Raw genomic sequence first — 24,758 nt, forward strand, 5'->3', positions numbered from 1 at the left:
ACTCACTGTTGCAGCCGCTGCTGCCTCTAGTCCCTGTTGGCTCGGGGTTGGGCTGACTGGGGCCTCCACGGGTTGCCCTTCCTGATAGTGAATGGAAGAAAAGAGGAAGGGAGGAGGAAGCGGAAGAGGGAAGGAGTGAAAGGGGAGACGAATGCAGGGTACATGGAAGGATGAAGATGGTCAGAGAAGGGAGAGGGAGGGGCTTGTAACTCAGCTGCTCTGCAACAGGAGCAATACTAACAGCTGTATGAGTCATGCAAAAGGGCTTTCGGGTGTTACCAGGCAGTGTGGTAAGTGAGCATTACTGCATGGCCAGAAATGAACATCTGGCGACTTATGTGCGTGTATGTATAGAACTCATATGCATTCAGATGCACACGTTCATTAAGTAAACATGAGTATGTATGCTGCTCTTTAAAAAGAAGAGAAATAAAACAACAACATGCTTCAAACCAAATCTTTTTACCGGATGTTTTGGTTGGTGAAAGTATCATGGTCTTATTTCAAAAGAAAATGTCTCAGCGTCAGCGCTGTGGTTGCCCAGGAAACCACACGAGTGGGTTCACCTGGCTGCAGCTCTTGCAGCCTGTTGTATCTGATGCTGCATCTAGACAGGCCCAGACGTGGATTTTGCTGAGCGCAGCATGAGCAAAACATAACCAGGAAAGGTAAAAACTTATGACTTATTCTCTATATCGAGCCACTCAAAGTTGAATCCAGATGCCTGGGCAGCAAAAACATGATTATTTGATTTCAGCAGGTTCAGTGCTCATGCTGGGATATGACACAATGCATTTTAGAAGTATACAGACTTATGCATAATTCATTGGCTCCAATGAGGAGTTGCCTTGATCTTAAAATATATATATATTTAGTAACTTTCAGCAACAGAAAAACACCTACCAAATGTTTCCTCCTCAAATACTGATGGCGAAGGACCAGTGGTTTAAACAGTAGCATCCAGGGAACACACAGCAACGCAACCACAACCAGGAAACACTGAATTCCTTTCTGCAAAAAAGGACGAGGCACATCCCATTAATCAAACATGGAGTTTCCAACTACAGCACCAATTACCCCCAGAACCGTACTTTCTGACTGACCTGTAAATAATGCTATCCAGTTTCTTAAAATAATTAGCAGATGTGGATGCCTGACCTGTGGTGGCGCAGTGGATAAAGCGACAACCTGGAAATGCTGAGGTTGCTGGTTCAAAACCCTGGGCTTGCCTGGTCAAGGCACATATGGGAGTTGATGCTTCCTGCTCCTCCCCCCTTCTCTCTCTCTCTCTCCCCTCTCTATAATGAATAAATAAAATCTTTAAAAAAAAAAAATTTAAAAAAAAATTCTTTCTTTAAAAAAAAAAAAATAATTAGCAGATGTGGAAAAGCCCAGGAATTGCCCCATAGGATGAGAGTTATTATTCTACCTTTTCGGGATACAGAAATTACAGTAGATCCGCCCAAGTAAGGAGGATGGCTTGAGTTTAGATGTGGATGTATAAATTGAAAACCAAATTCTACAGAATGGGCTTTTTAAAGTTTTTTTTTCAGGATAACACAAACATCTAACTTCCATAACCACCTGACAGTCCACTTCTCGGTTGACGCACCTGTCCAGAATATAGCATTGACTTATGAATGTCCTCATAGGAAAAGAGGAACATATTTATGAAATGGATCAGAAGGCTTGGTGCTTTCTCAGATGTATGAGCGTCATAGGCTGTCCACTTGTAAAAAATAAGGATAACCAAGTAGCCAAACAAAGAGGACATGAAGATTATTTGCGGAATAAACCCAAAGTAAATATTCAGGGGCTTCCTGAAATACCTAAAAAGGAACAGAGAAAAAAATGTGAAAAGTGAAGAGACCCAGGATCACCCCGACCTAATCCAAGTGGAATCCTCAAGAGATTTTTTTCCTAACACTCCCTCAAATCTGTCTTTACCACTTTAAGAAGCAATAGCCAGAGCACTGGAGGTGACAGAGACAAGCAGGATTAACTATGACTTCCAAACTTTTGGATCTTGAACAGCTCCAGTACCATCCCCACCATGCTTTCATGAAGAGTTTGGAAAATCTAGTATATTCCAAGACACAGTTCATAATTTTATGTGAGTTAAACATCAAGGAAAAAAAGTAACTCACTCATTTTGATGAAATTACACAAGATTCTCTCAAAGATATTTACTGTAATTAAGAAACTAATATTAGAGCCTTGTCCTGATGTGCATAGGTTGCTGATTCAATTCCTGATCAGGACACATACAGAAACAGATTGATGTTTCTGTCTCTCTCTCTCTCTCTTACCTCCTCTCTCTCTCTCAAATCGATAAATAAAATTTAAAAAGAAAAAAGAACATGCAATTTCTTAAAAGCACTTATTTAACGCAGAGCAGGGTTCTGAGTTACTAATCCCTCCCCAAAAATGTCATGAATTCCTCAGGCAAAGCATTATCTAAACTATGCACATTCTTATGCAGAAACAGAGTGACTCACGTATGGTTGAAAAGGCTCAGGCTGACTCCAAACATCATGTGGATGACACCAAGGATAACAGACATCTTCATCTTAAAGGAGTTGAGGAAGGTCAGTTTATTGGTAGCAATGTTCCAAATCTGTCACAACCCAAGAAAACAAAATAGTATGACAAAGAGTGCTCAAATGGAAAAATAGTCACCCATTTAAAAAAATTATGGAAAATTCTAAACATATACTTAAGTGGAGAGAATAGCGTAACAAACAACTCCCACATACTCATCACTTAGCTTCAGCAATCGCTACCCACTTATCAACTCTTGGTCAACCTTGTTTCATCATACCCCCAGCCCGCTCCCCACCTCCATATTATTTTGAAGCAAAATCCGGATATCATATTATTTTTAAAAATTGATTTTAGAGAGAAAGGAGAGAGAGAAACATTGATTTGTTTTCCACTTATTTATGCATTCACTGATTGATTCTTGTATGTGACCTGACCAGGAATCAAACCAGCAACTTTGGCATATGGGGATGACACCCTAACCAACTGATCTAACTGACCGGGGCCAGATATTATATCATTTTATCTATAAATATTTCAGTGTCTATCTCTAAATGGTAAAGACTCACTTAAAAAATATGACCACAATATGATTATCACTTCCCAAAGTATTAACAAGGTTTCTTTAATATCATGAACTACATAGTGAATATTCAAATTTTCCTGATTGTGTCCAAATACTTTTAATACCTCATTTATTCAAAGCAGGGTCCAGATAAGGTTTATATATTGTGATCCTTGTTACAGCTCTTAAGTGTCTAATCTATAGGTTCTCCCTCCTGTTCTATTTTCTTTTAAGATTTTATTTATTGATTTTACAGAGAGAAGAAAGAGGGTTGAGGGTAGTGAGAAGTATCAACTCATAGTTGCTTCACTTCAGTTGTTCACTGATCACTTGCTGTATGTGCCTTGACCAGGTAAGCCCACGGGTTTTTTTTTTTTGGTGGTTTTTTTTTAAATATTTTATTTATTTATTTAAAAAAAATTTTTTTTTAATTTATTCATTTTAGAGAGGAGACAGAGAGGGACAGAGAGAGACAGAGAGAGACAGAGAGACAGGGGGGAGGAGCTGGAAGCATCAACTCCCATATGTGCCTTGACCAGGCAAGCCCAGGGTTTCGAACCAGCGACCTCAGCATTTCCAGGTCGATGCTTTATCCACTGCGCTACCACAGGTCAGGCAAGCCCACGGTTTTGAACTGGTGACTTCAGCATTCCAGGTTGACGCTTTATCCACTGCGCCACCACAGGCCAGGCCAGCTCTCTTTTTTTATACCTTCTCATGGATTTGTTGAAGAAATTGGGTCAGTTATCTGTAGATGTTCCCATGATCTGTGTTTTGCTGATCATGTCCCTGTGCTGCTGTTGGTCCATCTACTTTTAAATAGTAATTGCCTTCAGCTTTGTCCCTAAGGCGTGAATGCCTGTAATATTTTCCTGACAGTTCTTCTGCCACCACTTGGCCATCAGTTCACATTTCCTAAATTATGACTCTGACATAGTCATTCTGCTGAGCCCAAACCTCCCCCGAACTCTCACCACCATCTCTAGGCTAGAGTATAAAATCTATAGCCTGAGAAGCCAGATCTTCTACCACCTAGCTTGGCATCCTTTTTTTCCTGAACTGGCCTCTTCATGGAGGGCTAATCCTCGGAGACCTCTAACCTGAAAACATGTGACTGGTTCTCTCTCCAGCCCCCTCTCACCTGAAATTCGTCTCTACCTCACTGCCTGATGGACATTTCTGCCTGGGTGTCCCACAGGCACTTCAAACTCAACATCTACCCGGTAAGCATCAAATGAAACATCTGCAAAAAAACCTCTGTAACTACAGAACACTGTATAAATGTGAGGTAATATTATTACAAGATTCCAAACTACTTGAGGGCAGGAATTATGTCTTAAGGTTCTATGTTTCCCCCAGCAGGCACTATGTTTTGCAGACAATAGAGATTTAATAAACATGTTAAATGCATATGTGAAATGTTATTAAACCTATCCAAGCCTCAGTTTCCATTTCTGTATAACGGGACCAGCATCAGCTACCTGATAGACTGATTGAGGATAAATCAGATATGCTGAAGCCACAGTAAGCATTTTAGTAACAGTCACGTCTCCAATAATTAAAATAATAAACTCTGTATCTCCCCACCTCTGTTTTTTCAAATACTTCTCTTCACCTATAACAATCTAAAATATTATTCATTTAATTTTTATTTATTGATTTCAGTGAGAGAGGAAGGGAAAGGGAGACGGAGAGGGAGAGAGAGAAGAACATCCATCTGTTCCTGTATGTGCCCTGACCCGGGATGAAACCCACAACGACCTCTGTGCTTTGGGACAACGTTCTAACCAACCCAGCTATCCAGCCAGGGTGAAAAAATATAAGTATATATATTTAAAGATTTTATTTATTGATTTTACAGAGAGGAGAGAGAGAGGTGGGGGGAACAAGAAGTATCAACTCACAGTTGCTTCACATTAGTTGTTCACTGATTTGCTTGCCGTATGTGCCTTGACCAGGCAGGCAAACCTATGGTTTCAAATTGGCAACCTCAGTGTTCCAGGTTTGCACTCTATCCAGTGCACCACCACAGGACAGGCCAGGGCTGAAATATTTTTAAAGGCCAGACTAATTCCCATTTTAATAAGAAACCTTAATCTTTCTGGCCCATAATGATGTTCTCCTGGAATTTTATAATCCTTACTGACTAAGGCTTATTCTTCAGTTCCCCCTACACTTTTCTTAAGCACACAATGCAAAAGATTTGAGCACACTTTATTTGCCTAAGTATTTGAAAAAATAATTAAATTCTGGGATAAGTTCTTTTAAGTATATAAAAATAAGAATGGAAATCTAAAACCACAGGGAAGAGCTATTTCTGGTTTGTTAAGACATCTGTGAAAAAGAAAAACCAAAGTAAGTTAAATAAATTAAACTGGGAGGGAGTATTGGAAATCGGTCTCCCAGAATCAGTGTTATCAGCTGCCTCTGAAGCAAGCAGCACAGGGAAAGTTACTCTGGCTCCCCAAGGCACCTGGGTCTTTTCTGGCTTTAAAGTGCATTGGATAGATAAACCAAGGTTTTCCAAAAACAGGTCAACTAAAAATCAAGTAACTATTTCTCTTCACTTTCATTTTCTCACTTTAGGGTCCTAGTTTAAAATTTTCGTGTTAGCCGTATAGGAAAGAAGTGTTCTTACTGGATCGATGCCAAAAGGGTATGGTCCACCAAAAACCCCAGGGACAGCTGGGTTCAGCTGCAGCACACGGTTCCCCAGAAGCGTCTCGTCCCTGCCATGTTAGGAGAAAAGTTGCATTTATTTTTTATCAACAGAGGGGAAGTACTGGGGTCCAGAAACTGATCCCAGAAGAAACTACTACAGCTATCCTGTCTCTACAATAAAAAACTAGGGCCTAGCATCTGCGATGAGAAAGTATCAGAGATAACAACACACACACACACATACAGATAACCAAGTAGGGAATTTGGAGGATCTACTTTTGATTTATAAAAGAATCAATGTGCCTAATTAGTTCTCAGTTCCTTAAGACTACTGAATAAGTTTCTCAGGCTGAAGCATAAGTAAGAGGAAACACGGCACATTCTTCTGAAACAGACATTCCCAACTAGCTCCTAAAGAGGTAGTAATTTACTACTTGTCCGGAAAGTCAAAGCTGAATATAAAAGGAATAAACTTTGATTTTTAGCTTCTTTTGCAACTTACGTCCAATTTTCTAAAGTGAACATTGGCCGTACGCTCCAAGATGACCCGAAGATATTAAGAGACTTGGAAAAGCAGTCGTTGTAGATGAGGCCGGTGTAGGTGGAAAACACACCCATCAACAGGATAATGTACCGTCCGCTGAACACAGTGCTAAACATCTGGGAACCAGGAGGAAGAGAGAAGTCAATGAAACCGACCGACTGTAGCTGATGTTGTGACAATGTTATTTAGAATACCCCTTTCTAGACCCTTCCTCTCACACCACTTCACCCCAGCCTGGTCAGAGAGCTTGAAGACCAAAATACAAGGCAAGCAAGAAGTTCACTTCCACAGCACATGGCCTCTTAAGGGTTAGAATAAATGTAACGTCTCTATAAATTTACGGTAAAGCTTCCAGATCATAATTTTCATAATGAACGCTTGAGAAATCACGAAGTTCCAGTCTACTGCAGACGTAACTTAAACATTACCTCATTCTCATTCTTCTGGGAGAGGATCCGGCTCTCCCTTAACACCATCCACACAGCAAACAGGGTCATCAAAATGCCATGGCCAAAGTCCCCAAACATCACAGCAAATAGGAAAGGGAAAGTGATGATAGTATATGGAGCTATAAAGAAATCAAAGGATGTCAGATGGGTACCAGTCTTATTGGGGTGATCACTTTGTAAGGTGTATAAATATCTAATCACCACATTGTGCACCTGAAACTAATATAATGTGTATGTCAATTATAATTTAAAAATTAGTAAAATTTTAAAAAAGGAGGGAAAAGACAAAGCACAGAAAACCCCAACTCCCAACATATCACATTCCTCTCCATACACGGATCAGAGTAACGTGACTTATTCCCACGCTGTAGGCCAGATGGACTTGCAGAGAAAACCTTCCCTGGCACCCTACACCCTCCCAAAGCGGCGCCGATGGCATCTGAGCCACTGCTAGCATTTTAAACAAAGAACACAGGAAGTGAAAGTTTCGCCCCAGCATTGGCAACTGTGTGGTTTATTCTTTCAGTCCTTTTTCCCAAGCCCTGGGACTCCACTCAGCAGGGCCAGCTTTCCCCTGCGCAGCAGCCACTTCCCAGCGGAGAGAAGCTGCTGGGTAAGGGGAGGAAGCCCAGGACCCGGAGCAAAGCGGGGCCCGCAGAGGCTCCAGCTGAAAATGAATTCCTGACTGTGGATTTAATAAGTAACTCTCCAAACAGAAGAGAAAGCTGCTTTGTGCCTAACATGGTCAATAATTGCTATATTTTCTCTAACCTGGAACTGGGAAGCCATTTTAAAATGTCAGAGAGCTTGGGAAAAACTTTTTTGCTTAAAACAGTTCCTACCAATGGTGTGCAAGAGAAAGCCAGGTGTTTTTGTGGGGGTTTTCTTTTCTATTTATTGATTTTAGCGAGAGAAGAAGGGAGAGAGGAGAGAGAAGGAGAGGGAAAGACAGGAACATCGATCTGTTCCTGTATGTGCCCTGTCTGGGGGACGATGATCCAACCAACTAAGCCATCTGGCCAGAGCATAAAACCAGGTGTTTTATTTATTTATTTATTTATTTATTTATTTTACAGAGACAGAGAGAGAGTCAGAGAGAGGGATAGATAGGGACAGACAGACAGGAACAGAGAGATGAGAAGTATCAATCATTAGTTTTTCATTGCGCGTTGTGACACCTTAGTTGTTCATTGATTGCTTTCTCATATGTGCCTTGACCATGGGGCTATAGCAGACTGAGTAACCCCTTGCTCAAGCCATGACCTTGGGTCCAAGCTGGTGAGCTTTGCTCAAAACAGATGAGCCCATGCTCAAGCTGGCGACCTCGGGGTCTCGAGCCTGGGTCCTCAGCATCCCAGTCCGACACTTTATCCACTGCGCCACTGCCTGGTCAGTCAAAACCAGGTATTTTATAGCTGTGAGGTTACACAGAAGAATCTAATCTACTGAGCTCATTCCTATAAAACCACCTCATTTGCATGCATGTGTGTGTATAAGATTTTTCTCCCTCTGAAGGGAACCTGAATGAGATAACGTCTATAATTCTTTCAAAATTTAATAATAAAATTGTTAATTATAACTTTTGCATCATAATCAACAAAGTTCTCCCAATAACCCGCTCTGCAAAGCCACAGAACAGGAGTGCCTCCTGACCACAGTGGGCACCTCTTTACAGGAATTACACTGCAGCTGAGGTCTTAGCATGTTTAGTTTTAAGCCAGTTGTTCGACAGCATTTAAAGTGAGGCATTAAGAGATACAACAAACAAAATATAAAACCTCTAGAGGGGAACGACTCAAGCTTTTTTACCTGGATTTATCTCTCGGTAAGTTCCGATTCCATAAGCATCTACTATGTTCTGAAAGCCATGTGTGAACTTGTTTGTTTTGTTATAGGTTGGGGGAGTCTGGTTTGTCTGCATCCTGTTCAAAATGGAGGGCACCGTGGAACCACTGTGCTCCTGGGAAACATTAAGCACATACATCAAAATTAGTCTGTCCTCCTAAATGTGGTGGTGGGGACACAGGTGTATATATTTATCAAAACCCATCGAACGGTACACATAAAATGTATTTTATTTTATGTAAATTATATCTCAATCTTTCTCAGTCTTTGGGAAAACTGAAGCTGGGTATAAAATTTACAATGAAAGATTTAAATTAAGTATTGGGAAGAAAACCCTGCTATGAAAGAACACTTACTTCTAAAATGTGTAACTAAAGAAAACATGGAGCTTCTTTCCCTGGAGACACTCTCACCTGTCTTTCTAGGACTATCACTGGTTTCTCCTATCTATGGAGAAAGCAAAGTGTATTCTCTGACTCCTCCACCACCTGCTCTAAACGCCCTAATCACCTATCATCTAGCTGAGCGCACTTATTCAAAGTGACTGCTGGTCACCTGATCAAAGTCCCTGACTTGAGATCTTCCTCTTCTTGGGTGAAAATCTTGATTCCTTAGGAGGCCCCTCCTGCTCACTAACCATGCTTTTTATGTCTCTTTGCTGGCTTTTCCTCCTCCACCTTCCAAAACACTGCAGGTCCCATCTTTACCTTCCTCACTTTCTCTCTTGTAGGTCTCATTCCTATCTACCCTCACAAATCCCACGTCTTTCATCCTGCCTTTTCTATTGAGAACCTGTCCCATATTCTGCTTGACAAGTCTGTGCGGATTTCCATCCAGCCCCTTGATGTGAATGAAACTGAACTTACTATCTTTCCCCTAATTTTCTCTTGCTGAACTTTTACTTCTATTAATGGAATCGTTATTCTACTGGCCAAACAGCTTTGATGCCTCAGAAGCATTTACTTTATTTTCCATGCATTCCCCACTGCCCCCACATTGCTAGAAACCAACTATACCTCCCTGATTCTTCTTTCAGAATGTCTCACAAATTCATCATTATTTCCTTTTCCCATTGTCAATTCTTATCCCAAGGGCCCTTGTGCCTTACTACCTGGTTTAAAATAACCTTCTGACTCCCACCTACAGACTCTATCTACTTCCCAACCCAACCAAGACGCTATCAAACAGATGATTCTTTTAAAACTTGGCTTTGTTCATCTCCTTTCACTGTTAATAACTTCCAATGCTTCTCTATTTCCTCTGGAATGACATGCAAATCCTCTTACCTGGGATTTAAAAACCTTTCTCAATCAGGTTCCAATCTACTTTATCAGGTTGACATCCTAGTCTTTTGGCTCACCCGTTACAATTCTTGCTCTTGCCCAACCAAGCATGGTGGTATTGCATTCCCTGCCTTTGTCTATATTTTATCATTGTTGATAGACATCTTACCCTTTCTTCAAAGCCCCAACGCCACCTTCCTCTTGAAGCTTTTGTCCAATCACCTTAGTTGGAAAGGCTGGCACTCTCTCTCCATACACATTTACCACTCTTAGCACAGGCTCTTACATGTTTGCATGTCAGCCTGTCCAAGCAAAGCCTAAGATACTTGAGGGCTTATTTTTTTACATCTCCGCCTAGATTAGTGCCTTGGACAGAGCAGTAGTTCTAACTACTAAGTGGGTCTGCCAGGGTTATTCTACAGAAGAGTCTAATGGAGAGGGAGTGTGGATCAGGAAACTGCCATTCTGGTCATGAGCTACCCTGAAGAATCCTGGCTATAAGATTAAGTCATTTAATCTTTTCAGAACTGCAATTTCCACATTTGACAAATGTATTGTCAAGGTGCAAGATAAGCATATTAAAGAATTCCGAAAGTAAAAATGCCATAAAAGTATAATTAATTAATGTTACTGTTGATTAGAGGCTACACCGCTAGCTGTCAGGGACTCACCGTGCCCCTTCTGAGTGCAAACTGGATGGAGTCTAGGTCAGTGACCGGGCACCAGACCTCTGCAATCAGACACTTCTGCGTCACGTCTATGTTGCACAGGTTCAGGGTGTGGTAGATGGCCTTCATCTTCCGCACTTTGATGAACCAGACACGGATGTTCTTTGCAGCGGCCTGCAGAACCCTCTGGCGGTGATCCTCTGTTTGGTTCAAAACCTTTGGGAGAGAAAGGGACAAGGGAGAACCCTTCTAACACCAGTCCGAAATCTCAGGATATGAATGGCAAGGTGGCACGGCTTTCTGAGGAGGGTTGCTGGGGATCTGTTTTTTTAATTCCTTTGACTAGAATGCCTATTTTTTTTTTTTTTTTGCCAAATTACAAGAAATTAGAATTCTAGTTACTAACATTCACTTTTATTTAGTTTTAAGCTCAAGAGAAACCTAAGAAAATGCTTTTTACCTTTTCCCTATACATTTAATCTTTAATCTTACCACCAAATCTATGGCACAGCACTGTAAGCCACCGGCTTTTACTTGCATCATTACAAGAGCGGTGACTTTCCAGGTGGAGCCTGTAACGCCGACTCAAAGAAGTCAGCATCACAGGCCCAGGCGCTGACAAGCAACAAAGCCATTCTGGAGAACAGCGAGCTGCGGAATCCGCGGAGCATGAGCCACCATTGGGAACGATGGGAGAGGCGGTGCTAACACTACCTGCCTGTGCCACAGAGACCCCCTAACAGGACACAGGAGACACTGGGGTCAGCAGGATCCAGACACTTCAGAGGGATTTGGATTGCCACATGCCACGGTCACCGGGGGCAGGTCAGGCTCATCTTCCTGCCGGGCTTGGGGAAACGCTTCAGTGCCAACCCTCTGGAGACCGGTACAGATTTCCCTGAGAGGAATCCTACTGCCAAGACGAGAGTGGGAGAAGGGTGCAGGAACACTTTACACCCTACTGCCTTATTTATTTATCTTACATTTCATTTTATTTAAGATTTTATTTATTCATTTTTAGAAAGGAGAGAGAAAGAGAGAGAAAAGAGGGAAGGAGCAGGAAGCACCAATTCCCATATGTGCCTTGACCGGGCAAGCCCAGGGTTTCGAACCAGTGACCCAGCATTCCAGGTCGACGTTTTATCCACCACAGGTGAGGCCCCTACTATCTTATTTATTACCAAATATTTAGGATTTTAGTAGCAGAAAAGAGGCTAAGGCAAAATTAGGCAAGCAACCCACCACTCATATTTCCGCATAAAAATCTGTCTTAACTCTCTACTTCTTTGAAGAGGAAAATGCTGTATACTGGGGGTCCCCAAACTGCGGCCCCCTGAGGCCATTTATCCGGCCCCCGCCGCACTTCCGGAAGGGGCACCTCTTTCATTGGTGGTCAGTGAAAGGAGCACATTGACCATCTCATTAGTCAAAAGCAGGCCCATAGTTCCCATTGAAATACTGGTCAGTTTGTTGATTTAAATTTACTTGTTCTTTATTTTAAATTTGTTCCCGTTTTGTTTTTTTTACTTTAAAATAAGATATGTGCAGCGTGCATAGGGATTTGTTCATAGTTTTTTTTATAGTCTGGCCCTCCAACGGTCTGAGGGACAGTGAACTGGCCCCCTGTATAAAAAGTTTGGGGACCCCTGCTATATACTGATCATTTTAACACAAGTCTCCATCATAGTTCCTCAGGTCAGTTCTGAAAAGCAGCAGTAACTATTCCCTGAAAAACTGGCTTGGGCAATAGAATGTGACTTCCATACAGAGGCTTAAAAAAAAGCCACGGTATACTAGGAGAACTCTTACATCACTGAGACTAAAGGGATGAAGTTACTTTTTCTCCTTCTGGCTGTTGATAATTTCACAATAACTATTATAACATCTGGAAGAATGCTAAGCAAACCTGCAAGCAATGTTCTATTTGCTTTTTTCTTTCCCTGTTCCCCACCCCATCTCACTCCTTGGTGATTCAATCCTTTTTTAAAGTTTCAGTTCGTACAGCTGGGTTGCACATGTTCTTTAAAAATCTACCCCTAGCCTGACCTGTGGTGGCACAGTGGATCAAGCATCAACCTGGAATGCTGAGGTCGCTGGTTCAAAACTCTGGGCTTGCCCGGTCAAGGCACATATGGGAGTTGATGCTTCCTGTTCGTCCCCCTTCTCTCTCTCTCTGTCTCTCTTCTCTAAAATTAAAAAAAAAATCTGCCCCTAACCCTGGGAGGGGATAAGACAGTCCTAGAACCCAGAAGGGACTAATATGGCCTATCTCCCACCAGCAGTTGTGGTTAAACAGATAAGCATGTCTCAAAGGAACTGGCAGTAGTCAAGTTGGTGGGTCACATACAATAAGGGTTGGAAGGAAAAACGAGGGAGTTGACATGGGAATTATAACATATTTCTGACAATTTTGCCACTGCTGGAAAGAAATGCTTTGGGGCTTGGTATGTTTATTAGTGTTTCAAGGGGTACTCATCACATTCTTTCAACAGGAAACAAAGCTCCAACTGGCCACCCCTTTCCTTCCACATACACATAAATCCTGACTCCGTCCTTAGAACACTGACAGTCATGGTGTGCGTACACCACACGTTGCGATTTGGTAAAAATCTAACGCAGTCTCTTGTTGGGTATAAGAGTTACACCAGGGCCCTGGCCGGTTGGCTCAGTGGTAGAGCGTTGGCCTGGAGTGCGGAAGACCCGGGTTCGATTCCCGGCCAGGGTACACAAGAGAAGTGCCCATCTGCTTCTCCACCCCTCCCCCTCTCCTTCCTCTCTGTCTCTCTCTTCCCCTCCCGCAGCCAAGGCTCCATTGGAGCAAAGATGGCCCAGGTGCTGGGGGTGGCTCCATGGCCGCTGCCCCAGGCGCTAGTGGCTCTGGTTGCAGCAGAGCGACGCCCCCTGGTGGGCGTGCCGGGTGGATCCCGGTCAGGCGCATGCGGGAGTCTGTCTGACTGCCTCCCCGTTTCCAACTTCAGAAAAAAAAAAAAAAAAAAAAAAAAAAAAAAAAAAGAGTTACACCAGGATGCTGTGGCCAGACTGTGTGGTTAATATCCAAGGTGACCAGAGGGATACTCGCCCGGCTGTGGAGGATGGCTCTGGAGTAGACTGTGTGTGGGAGGGCAGAACTGACTTTGTACATACTTCTGTATCATCTGATTTGCTTTTCTTAACTAAGCATACTTTTTAAATTTATTATAAAAAATATGACTCATGATGAGGAGAATTAAACCCTCTAAGCAGGCATGATTTCAGATGCACAGCATTCCTGTCTCACTTGATGATGATTAATGCTATTTTCAAGTCACTCCTTAAAATTCTCTCCAGCTCTCAAAGGGAGGTATTTTGATTTTTTTTTTTTTTTGTATCCTGAGTAGCTGCCGGTGGCTAATAAACTGTTTGTGTTTCAAGGAAGGAGATGGATCTTCTATTTCAATATTTCACAAAAACAAATTTCCTCTAGCCCTCTTCGTACCATTTGGAGGTCATCAATCCTGGTATTGACTCCAGAAGCCATTTCCTTCCTCTCCTGGGGTGTCTCAGGGCAGGGATAGAGTGAGGCCCGGAATCTGGAACGTACAGACGCAGCCTGAGAAACATGGAAATACCTTAACCTAGCCAATTGACATAATCTAGAAAGCAATCCTAATGTACCAGGAAGGACCAAAAAATTAGTTTGGACTGATGCAGTAATCAACAATAAATATTTATGGAGAGTGGCCTATAGATAGAGCAGTAACATTTGAACTATCTATTAAATTCTCTTAGATTAAAACACAAAAACTGGTAATACAAGTTAGAGTAGAAAAATGGCACAGAAGAAAGATCTGATGGGCAGAATTTCAGACAAGTTTAAGGGCACAGTGCCTATGGTACACTGTGGGTGTGTGGCCCCATTGTCCCAGAACAATGCAGCATTTATAAATCATGAATCCTAATTACTTTTTTTCAACAAGAGGAAATTGTTTTGACGGTACTTTAAAAACGGAATTTGGGCCATTTTTAATTATTTAGAATAGCCCACCATTAGGAGATGACATGCTCACCATGTCAAGGTAAACTAAAAGGGCTGTGTTTCACTATTCTACATTCGAAGGCTTAAAAGAGTTCGCAGCACGGCTGCACCCTGGGGGAGCACTTTTCTCTTACCCTTCGCAGATTTTCTTGACTCTGTTTTTCAGCTGATCACCTTGGAAGAAAATGATGAACACGGACTTGTGCACATAGTCGCCCTAGGCACCGAACAGAAAACCGAGAATTCAGACTTCTAACCTGGAAGGAATCTTCTTAAATAGCTTACTTTCTTGGTGATACAGGAACAACAAAAATCCTTTCCGGCAGCCCTGTCCTTTAACTACTATCCTCCATCTATTTCTTACACATCACTATAAGAACATTTGCCCTGAAATACTAAATCACAAAACAAGTTCTGTATTTGTTTATAAACTCAACTAGGGGCTTGACACAGACTCTGAGATGATTTTCCTCTTCATGCAATTTAGCCCTATTTACCAATTCTACTTTATTTGTTTTTAATTTTTAAATTTTTATTTTTTTATTAAGTGAGAGGCAGGGAGACAGAGACAGACTCTTGCATTCACACCTACCAGGATCCATCTGGTAATCCCCCTACTGGGCAATGCTCTGCCCATCTGGGACCACTGCTTCGTTGCTTGGCAACCAAGTTATTTTTAGCACCTGAAGCGATGCCATGGAGCCATACTCAGCACTGGGCCAACCTGCTCAAACCATTTGAGCCATGGCTGTGGGAGGGGGAGGGGGGTGTAGAGAAGCAGATGGTTGCTTCCCCTGTGTGCCCTGACCAGGAATCAAACCCACGACTTCCACACACCAGGCCGATGCTTTACCACTGAGAAAACTGGCCAGGGGCACAATTCTATTTTATTATTTTATTTTTTTAATGTTTGTTTTATTGATTTTAGAGGACAGAGAAAGAGAGACAGAAACATCAATCTGTTACTGTATGTGACCTGACCAGGTATCGAACTGGCAACTTCTGTGCTTTCGGACAATGTTCTAATCAACTGAGCCATCTGGCCAGGGCTACCAATTCCACGGTAAATCTTATGTTGCCTGAATGCCATAACTGCAGAAGAAAGAGAAGAAAGTCATTCCTGTCTGTTCCCATACTTAGAAATTCCCAGATAAAGGCAACTGGATAACTACAAGAAACAGTACTGTAGCTAGGAGAATGTTGATGTAGAATTTCATGATCCATGTTGAGTTAGACTTTAGGGAACAGAGTAGAAGGCAAGCCATTTCAAATACCAAGTTTATACTTGAAATCTCACACAGGACTACAAGGAAAGGTGAGAAAAATATGCTATATTGGCTTTTCACCAGGACTGTCTCTGGATGCCTGTATTTTTTCATATTCCTATGGAGCTTTTAAAATAGAAAACAAGCAAATAAAACTCTAGAAGGATAAAAGGGGATGAGGAGTGAAGAATATAAGGCTTGCCCTGGCTGGGTAGCTCAATTGGTTAGAGCGTCATCCTGATATGCCAAGGCTGCCAGTTCGATCCCTGGTTAGGCCACATACATGAATCAACCAATGAATGTGTAAGTAAGTAAACAACAAACCCATGTTTCTCTCTCTCTCTCCTTTTCTCTTTAATTCTTTAAGTCAATCAATATTTTCTTTTTTAAAAAGAAGAAAAACAGGGAGGGAAGGAGGGAGGGAGGGAGGGAGGGAGGGAGGGAGGAAGGAAGGAAGGAAGGAAGGAAGGAAGGAAGGAAGGAAGGAAGGAAGGAAGGAAGGAAGGAAGGAAGGAAGGAAGGAAAAGAAAAGAAGGCTCAAGTTTCTGAAATTCCTAAATCCTCTAGGGATAAACTGGTGCACATTGTTGGTGCAGCTGCTCTGCTGTAGCTATGCAGGCTGCAGACCCCAATTCTTTCCGCAATTTGATGATAAAATGGTTTCTGTTGCCCAGAAACTTGGCTGGACATTTCTGAGAACAGGTTCACATTAGGTGTGCTGCACACTGCAATGTCTGCACAACCCAAGAACAGCCTTCAGCTAGACTGTAAAACTGCTCCTCTGGATAAGGGGGACTCACTGTAACTTAAGTGTCACCACATTCACCCCTCAATTCTGAAGATGAAAGTCATATACTGGCCCTGGCTGGTTGGCTCAGCAGTAGACTGGTGGCCTAGCGTGTGAAGCATTGGCCTGGTATGTGGATGTCCTGGGTTTGATTCCCGGTCAGGGCATACATGAGAAGCAACCATCTGCTTCTCCACCTTTCCCTTTCCCCCTTTTCTCTCTTTCTCTCTCTTCCCCTCCTGCAGCAATGGCTTGGCTTGTTCGAGCACATTACCCCGGGGGGCTGAGGATGGCTCTGTGGAGCCTCTGCCTTAGGTGCTAAAAATAACTCAGTTCCAAGCATGGCCCCAGATGGGGTTTTCCAGGTGGCTCTTGGTCATGGCACATGTGGGAGTCTGTCTCTCCATCTCTCCTCCTCTCACTTGGAAAAGAAGGGAAACAAGAAGAAGTTATATAGCAGGTCCCCAACCTCTGGGCTGCGAACTGGTACTGGTCTGTGGGCCATTTGGTACCGGTCCACAGAGAAAGAATAAATAACTTACATTATTTCTGTTTTATTTATATTTAAGTCTGAACGATGTTTTATTTTTAAAAAATGACCAGATTCCCTCTGTTACATCTGTCTAAGACTCTATCTTGACGCTTGTCTCGTAAGTTCGACAATTATATTTTAAAATACCACAGTTTTTACGCCGGTCACATAATTTTATTTTGTGCATTTATCCGTCTCACCCTAAAGGCCGGTCCGTGAAAATATTTTCTGACATTACACCGGTCCGTGGCCCAAAAAAGGTTGGGGACCACTGTTATATAGTGTCACTGCATTATTTTCAGCTGCATGACCCACCTACTCTGAGAAGTCTCACAATTCAATCTCTCTTCTTAGGTAGGGCAAAGAATATTAATTTAAGAAATCCAGCCTGGCCTGTGGTGGCAGAGTAAATAGTGTTGACCTGGAACGCTGACGTTGCCAGTTCAAAACCCTGGGCTTGCTCAGTCAAAGCACATACAACAAACAAGCAACAACTAAGAAAGCAACTATGAGTTGATATTTCTCGCTCCCCAACCTCTCCTCTCTCTCTGTAAAATCAATAAATAAAATCATAAAAATAAATAAATAAATAACATCCAGAAAATAATTTAGGAGAGGAAAAAAAACCTTTAGGCTTCTAAGTAATATTAATACAAAAGTGAAGTGAAGTTTTTACAGAACATTTCATCTTTGCTTGTAATCCCTGACAGCAGGACTCACCATACTAATGTAGGGTTTTGTAAGGAACTCGGCCTCACTCTGTCAAAGGCTAAACTGTTAAGCTGTTCCTGCCTTTCAGAGCTTTGGGTGGGGAAGATCATTCTACCTTGCACAATATGTATCTTTAAGTTTCTAAATCTCCAAACAAACAAAAGACAACGAAAACCTTGCCAACTAAAATTTCGTCAACTTACAGAGATCACAATTTAGGACCTCTCTCCTTCTCTTTTTACATATGGATATATGTAATTAAACTTGGAACCAGATATCTTACTTTAAGTTAACTTTCATAGAAAGTTAATTTGCTTTTGGTTCCAGGTAAGTAAGAGAAAACATACGAAGCTATAGGTTAAAATAACTGGAAAACACATATTTACAATCAAAATAATTTACCAGTGTAGCTTTAAAATGTATAGGTATATGTCATGTATACATTATATGTACACATATGATGGACGTTAAAAGGAAAAGAGCAGTCTCTCATATTCGCAGATCAAAGCGGGGTAAACGTAAGGGCTTCTCTGTGGGAGGGTCAGAGTCAGGTGGCACCATACTGTGTTACTACTGCTCTGAGCTCCCTTTACAAGACCTACTCCATGGGACACAGTTCCCTTGTCTTACAGTCACAGGATCCTCCAGGGGGTTCTCGATTTCAGCCTGTCGCAGGAACACATTCCCCCGGCACACCCGCCAAAGCATGCGCTCAAAAGTAGGGATGCGCTCCCGGTTAATCACACCAGCCACGAAGCTGTGGGAAGAAGAGCCAGATTGGGAAATCTATTCCACGCTGTGGGACAGGAGGCTTTGAGACAAAGAGGACAATGAGAGGAGAGGGACAAAGGCGACAAACACGAGGCTATGCACTGTTACGTCAAAAGGACTGCTGAAGTTTATTCCTGGTCCCAGAAGAGGGTTGCCAGAACACAACTCAGGAACTGAATCCAAATCGACTTAGGAACTCTGCTCAGTCAGCTCAGAAGAGCGTGCATTCTGAAAACTAGTAAAGACCCAGCCTTTTGCTCTTTTGAACAGCAAAAATGCACATGACCCCGCCAAATACAGAGAGTGAGGTGGTACTTACCCAAGTCTTAAAGGCGTGCCTCTTCCCATCTCACTTGGCTCCAGGAGGGATGAGGCCTCTTCCAACAGGTCTGGATCCGCCATCTGCTGATGATGCAATTCAGCCTGAATTCACAAATCAATTAATATCTAATGAAAATAGTTAGTGGCATGCAGGGAACGAGGAACCAGGATTAAGTTCAGAAAATAAAGATGAAAAATAAACCACCAAAAGAGAAGACATACCCACAAAAAGAAACAAGAACAGGGAAAGAAAACAAAGGAAAGTAACAACAGGTAAAGAAAGCATAATTGCCCCAGTAAAGCATCTGGGGAAATGGTTTAAGAAATAAGGAATACAAAAATAAAAACCATTAATGATGGTGACATGTATAAATCTTACTTGGTGGAAGCCATTTTTAAAAAAAATATTTTCCCAAATGAGCCACGAAAGTACCAGGAAATAGCTTTTCATGTGGATAGAAGTTGAAATGTTTCTTTCTTTTCAGCAAAAACGAGGCAGCTTGGCAAATACTCTCAACACCAAATTTCCAGGCAATTACAAACTAGAATTTTCCCTGTGTGAAAACGTGAAGGATGGAGACTCTCTTTCCCAGGAAGAAAGCAAGGGATCGTCACCCAAGGACAGGCACGCCTTTAAGACTTGGGTAAGTACCACCTCACCCTCTGTATCTGGCGGGGTCATGTGTATTTTTGCTGTTCAAGAGCAAAAGGCTGGGCCTTTACTAGTTTCCGGAGAAAGGCAGAAGGGACATCTCCAGATATCTAGGTTTTCCGTGCACTTAAAAATGCAGAATATGAGAACTTTCAGGAAGGCTACTGTATAAAATGCTCCAAACCATGGGGCTTAAGGAGTATTTCTTTCTCCAAAAGGATAAGAAGCACAATAGCAGGACAGGCCTGGGTCTCTATCACATCCATAAAGGAAAGAAAAAGTGAAAACATCTGTATAGCCTAGTTTCTGGGCAGGAATCTAGGGATATTAAAAAGTTCATGCAGGCTTTATAGTTTAAGGATTCTTGAGAACATAGCTTAATCCAACAATCTAAATCAAGTGAAGAGAAGAGAGTAACAGATATTAAGCCAATGTAGAGTGGGTGAGCTGGTTTGTTTAGATTTAAAATGATTTCCACCATGACAGTTTATACAATGAAATGGAGGAGGAGAGGGACCTTCTCAGATGTGCTATGTCTATATTTCCTAGACTCTCTCTACACAACATATCCCACCACCTAGTACTCCTATCAGGAAGGGAAGTTACCCTAAAAAATAAAGGCCAATCAAGTCCACCGCCTGATCTCTCCAACTTAATACCCAGGCAGTTTTTGTTTGACCAAAAACTAGAAGTAAGCCACAATAATCTTCTTCAAAAGCAAAACTAAACAAACAAAAAATCAGGAAATTTTTTTCTTCATTTTCATTTCAAATCTCAAGATTCTAGCCCTGTTAACCCCATATCAAAAAAAAAAAACACCTCATGGACCCTGGCCGGAGAGCTCGGTTGGTTGGAGCTTCATCCTGAAGCACAGAGGTTGCCGGTTTGATCCCCAGTCAGGGCGCGTACAGGAACACGTGTTCCTGTCTGTCTCCTGCTCTCTCCCTTCCTCCCTCTAAAATCAATAAAATAAACATTATAAAAAACCCCACCTCATGGGAACTTCAACTGTAAGTCTGAAAGCCTTAAAAAGTGAAAGGAATTGTTTTGGGAAGTAAATTCTAAAAGCAGGACCAACTCTGATCCAAAAAAAAAGAGGGAAGGGCAGCTCTGGGCACGCCAGAGGGCAGAGAGGTACTGTCAGGAGACTTGGAAAAGCTTGAAATGAGACGACGGGGGCACAGGTTACCGCTTGCTATCAAATGGAAGTTTAGGGGGCTCTTTTTGTTTCTACTTAAAAGTCAAATCAGCTGACTACAAGCCACAAGCAATTTATTTTGAGGATCCAGATGACCATTGCGTTTCAGCTTGCTCTTGGAATGTCCCTTGGCAAAAAACAAAACAAAAAAAACAGTGAAATTGACTGCTACTCACAAGACTCTTGCCTACTTCTCTGTGTGGGCTGTAAGGCCTGGTTTAAATAAACCCTAACAATCAGACTCAGAGAGCACATATGTACTCTGAAGGGGACAAATGACAAAACAGCAACTAGACTACTCCAAAGACTGTACTTGAAACTCTTAGTATAAAAAAAAACACCCACAGAATTAAAATTAAATAGAAATTTACAATAATATTCTAACTCATAATTTCACTACTTCATACTTAAGAATTCTAAGTCTTACAGAGAAACTTAAATTTTTAAAAATATAATAATTATACCCGATGAGAAAATAGGATGAACCAACCAGCACTACAGACTGAGGGCCTTTAAAAAAATCTCAAAAACCATGTCATCGAGTGTCTAATCCTAATCTGAGTTCTCTAGTAACAATAACACTGCCCACGTTCCTCTAAATCACTTGCTCAGCCCTTGGTTTACCCCCTCCCCCAGTCTGAACATTGAAACCATGCCTTGAAAAAGGAAGTAGCAGAGCTTCAGGAGAATATTTCTACTCTCAAGTACAAGCAGCACGTCTAGTTCAAGCTACTTTAACTACCAAGCGCAAGCGCTTTTACTTTCATCTATGTTAAGAAAGAAATTTCATTTCATCACCGAAGGAATTTACCCAAACCCCAAAGGAGATGGCAGATGGAAAAGAAAAATAAAGAAAGCAGATGAATGGAAAACTCAGAAGGAAAGGGAGGCAGGATCTGCATGCCATTAACCATTACTTTTCCAGTCTTCTTTACGTTCTCATGTTATGGTGCTTATGGTAAAAGATGCAGAGAAATCTCTCCAGCTCTTACAGCTCTTCATAAGCAAGAAGACTGAGAAAAGGATAATCATTAACAAGTCACTTTAAATGCTCTGGATAAGAAATGGCTAAGTTAAATTTGTAATCATCTTAAATCATAATAGTCAATGGGTTTACCTTTCCCCTTCTATACCCGTCACCAATCACAACCCCTATACCAAAAGGTGGAAAGAATCATTCTCCGATTTAGCCATTTTCTGCTAACTCATTATTATTAATCATATAATTTATTAATCATATGCACCTATAAGAAGGCTTTGAAATTGGCAGTGTTTTAGGCCATTTGCAAACCTTCTCATTTCAGGCATGGAAGAAAAAAAATCTCATGAAAAACCTTTGTTTCCAAGATTTGAGGGTCTCAAGCTTCCTATCCTTTGCACTACTTAAAGCACGCCCTTGAGTGTGCACACACGCTCCCTCTGTGAGGTCTGGTCTCCTGTCAAGGCAGTGACATCTGAGGCTGCCGTTTAGGAACAGCAGGGCAAGGGCTACCGAAAGGGGCCTGGCGGAGGCTACGAGCTAGTGGCAGGGGCAAGCAAGGCACTGACTGCGCATCTGGAGAGAAAAGGCAGACGGTTCTTGCCAGATTTCCTGCCCTGTGGGGCCGGGGCCAGGGATGAGAGGAACTGATGACAAGAGCAGCGGAAGAACCTCGCACACAGCCAAGGCCTTGTGTTCAGAAGTGCTTCCAAAAATGTTTGCTTTTTGTTTTAAATGTTTTGCTTGATTAGGAGGAGAAAACAACTCACCACGGACTGGGCGTGAAGGTCATGAAGACTTACAGCCTGCCTTCTCAGCATGGGCATTTCATATTTAGACTTATTAGACTTATTAATCACAAAGAAATTCCTAAACCCATAGCTTAAATGATTTTTTTTCATAACTTATGATTTTAAAATCTTACATCATCTTTCCAAAATGGTTCCTCTTACTTTATTTTTCACTATTTTTAAAAAAATTATAATATAAAGTTTAAATAACCATTTTCCCTGTGGGAGTCCAGTTGTCAGTCTTTATTCAGAATTTCTTGCAGAATGAACTAGACTGGGAAGCCTATTTCTATCCTTAAATTCAGGAGGTTATGAAAGACATTTTTGTACTTTTCAGTAACATCTCAGCAGTCAACAAAAGACTATATCAAAAGGATGAAAGACGCGGGGGGAGAATTAAGCCCCAAATGATGCTAAAAGTAGCCGAGCTTTGATCTTGACGCCAGGTTTACACTGTACTGTGGGCAGCAGCTTGAACACGTTTAGAAAAACACGCATCTGGGAGCACAGGAATATACTGTGTCCGGGATGTTTCTTGATATGACTAAGTGATACGTTCCTTGAGCACAGGGACCATGTCTTACTCATCTTATGCCTCACCAAGAGTAGGTGTTCCTCCAACGCTCAGTGAATTAATGAAGATAAATACAATGTGTAGGCAGTGAGCATATGGGAATTCTAGATTACTTGTTCATTAAAACCATAAGGCATAAGTGGCCATGACTGTTGCAAAAGACCTGAAACACTTGTGAGAGTTAATCACACTGTCCCACACCATCTAATGTGACGATAACTGGGGATAGGTGAAAGAAGTTACCATCAGTCCCAAAATTCTCAACTCAGTGAGCTAGCTGAATATTCATTCCAGACCTCTCTTGTAAATATTGCCACATTCTGATTCTTGGGAGGATTAGGTGATTAAATTCATAAGACCTTTCCCCTTTCCCCTGGCCCCAGCAGTCTTTTTAATTAGCATGGCTTCTCTAAGTCAAATCTTAGTTACTGAGGAATGTATCACATCTTCAGCTGACTCTCTAGAGCACAGTGGTTCTCGCACTAGCTGCCTTGGGATCACCTTGTGAAAACAGACGGCTGGGCCCCGCCCTCAGAGGTTCTGACGCAAGTCTAGAGTGGGGACCGATAGTTTGCATTCTGACAAGTTCCCAAGTAAGGCTGACGCTTCTGGTTAGAGAACCCCTGCTCTAGTCTAAGAACTATGGGGAGTTGTTCTTTCCTCAAAAGACAGAAATTAAAACTAGAACTGAGAACAGAACAGATGCTAACTAAAATGGGTCCTCTGTTTTTTTAAAGTTTTGCCACAAAAAAAATATTTTTTTTTTTTGAGCAAAGGAATTAAGTTTATGGGAAGGCACACTGAATGGTGACTAGAACAACCTCGTAAGTATCTGATTTTACTGTAAGAAGAGAAAATTACCCATATTTTAAGCCATCAGAAAAAGCATGTCCAGGCTGAAAGCTAGGACTCCTTCCCAGGTTTTAATTAGGAGAAGAAAGCTTTATGAAACTCTTGCTCCAAATCCTTTCAATGGGGTCACCTCAGCAAGCTGTTGCCTGGCAACTTAGTCACCTACTAATCCAGGAACTAACATTTTCCCCTATATGGTAATACAGTTGAATTTATGTGAAAATCCAGTGATTCCAAACAAGCATCCTACCAAGAACATTTCCATAAAGTATTTATAAAAAAACACTTAAAAAATTAAAGTGTGCCCTGGCCGGTTGGCTCAGTGGTGGAGCGTCGGCCTGGCGTGCAGAAGTCCCGGGTTCGATTCCCGGCCAGGGCACACAGGAGAAGCGCCCATCTGCTTCTCCACCCCTCCCCCTCTCCTTCCTCTCTGTCTCTCTCTTCCCCTCCCGCAGCCGAGGCTCCCTTGGAGCAAAGATGGCCCGGGCGCTGGGGATGGCTCCTTGGCCTCTGCCCCAGGTGCTGGAGTGGCTCTGGTCACGGCAGAGCAACGCCCCGGAGGGGCAGAGCGTCTCCCCCTGGTGGGCAGAGCGTCCGCCCCCTGGTGGGCGTGCCGGGTGGATCCCAGTCGGGCACATGCGGGAGTCTGTCTGACTGTCTCTCCCTGTTTCTAGCTTCGGAAAAATACAAAAAAATTAAAGTGTGATATGTGCTATCTAAAGCAGTTAAAAGTGTGCTCAAAGGTTGATGGGCA

General features: G+C 42.2%; 1 protein-coding gene across 5 annotated transcripts in view; it reads right to left on the reverse strand.

Moving 5' to 3' along the window:
- Positions 1–24,758, reverse strand: part of ATP6V0A1 (ATPase H+ transporting V0 subunit a1) — a 58,034-nt gene that overhangs the window by 17,584 nt on the left and 15,692 nt on the right. For 3 of the 5 annotated variants that reach the window (XM_066364158.1, XM_066364156.1, XM_066364157.1), the window contains exons 6-17: positions 18,957–19,060; positions 18,497–18,623; positions 14,706–14,788; positions 14,032–14,125; positions 10,560–10,772; positions 8,570–8,720; positions 6,740–6,879; positions 6,270–6,427; positions 5,745–5,835; positions 2,499–2,617; positions 1,613–1,829; positions 904–1,011 (exon numbers count right to left, since the gene is read on the reverse strand). In XM_066364158.1, the coding sequence (XP_066220255.1) occupies positions 904–1,011; positions 1,613–1,829; positions 2,499–2,617; positions 5,745–5,835; positions 6,270–6,427; positions 6,740–6,879; positions 8,570–8,720; positions 10,560–10,772; positions 14,032–14,125; positions 14,706–14,788; positions 18,497–18,623; positions 18,957–19,060 (1,605 nt within the window). The remainder of the gene's footprint in view (positions 1–903; positions 1,012–1,612; positions 1,830–2,498; positions 2,618–5,744; positions 5,836–6,269; positions 6,428–6,739; positions 6,880–8,569; positions 8,721–10,559; positions 10,773–14,031; positions 14,126–14,705; positions 14,789–18,496; positions 18,624–18,956; positions 19,061–24,758) is intronic. The other 2 variants (XM_066364160.1, XM_066364159.1) reach the window with 1 other exon arrangement.

The sequence above is a fragment of the Saccopteryx leptura genome, chromosome 2 (genome assembly GCF_036850995.1).
Source record: "Saccopteryx leptura isolate mSacLep1 chromosome 2, mSacLep1_pri_phased_curated, whole genome shotgun sequence".
NCBI lineage: Eukaryota > Metazoa > Chordata > Mammalia > Chiroptera > Emballonuridae > Saccopteryx > Saccopteryx leptura.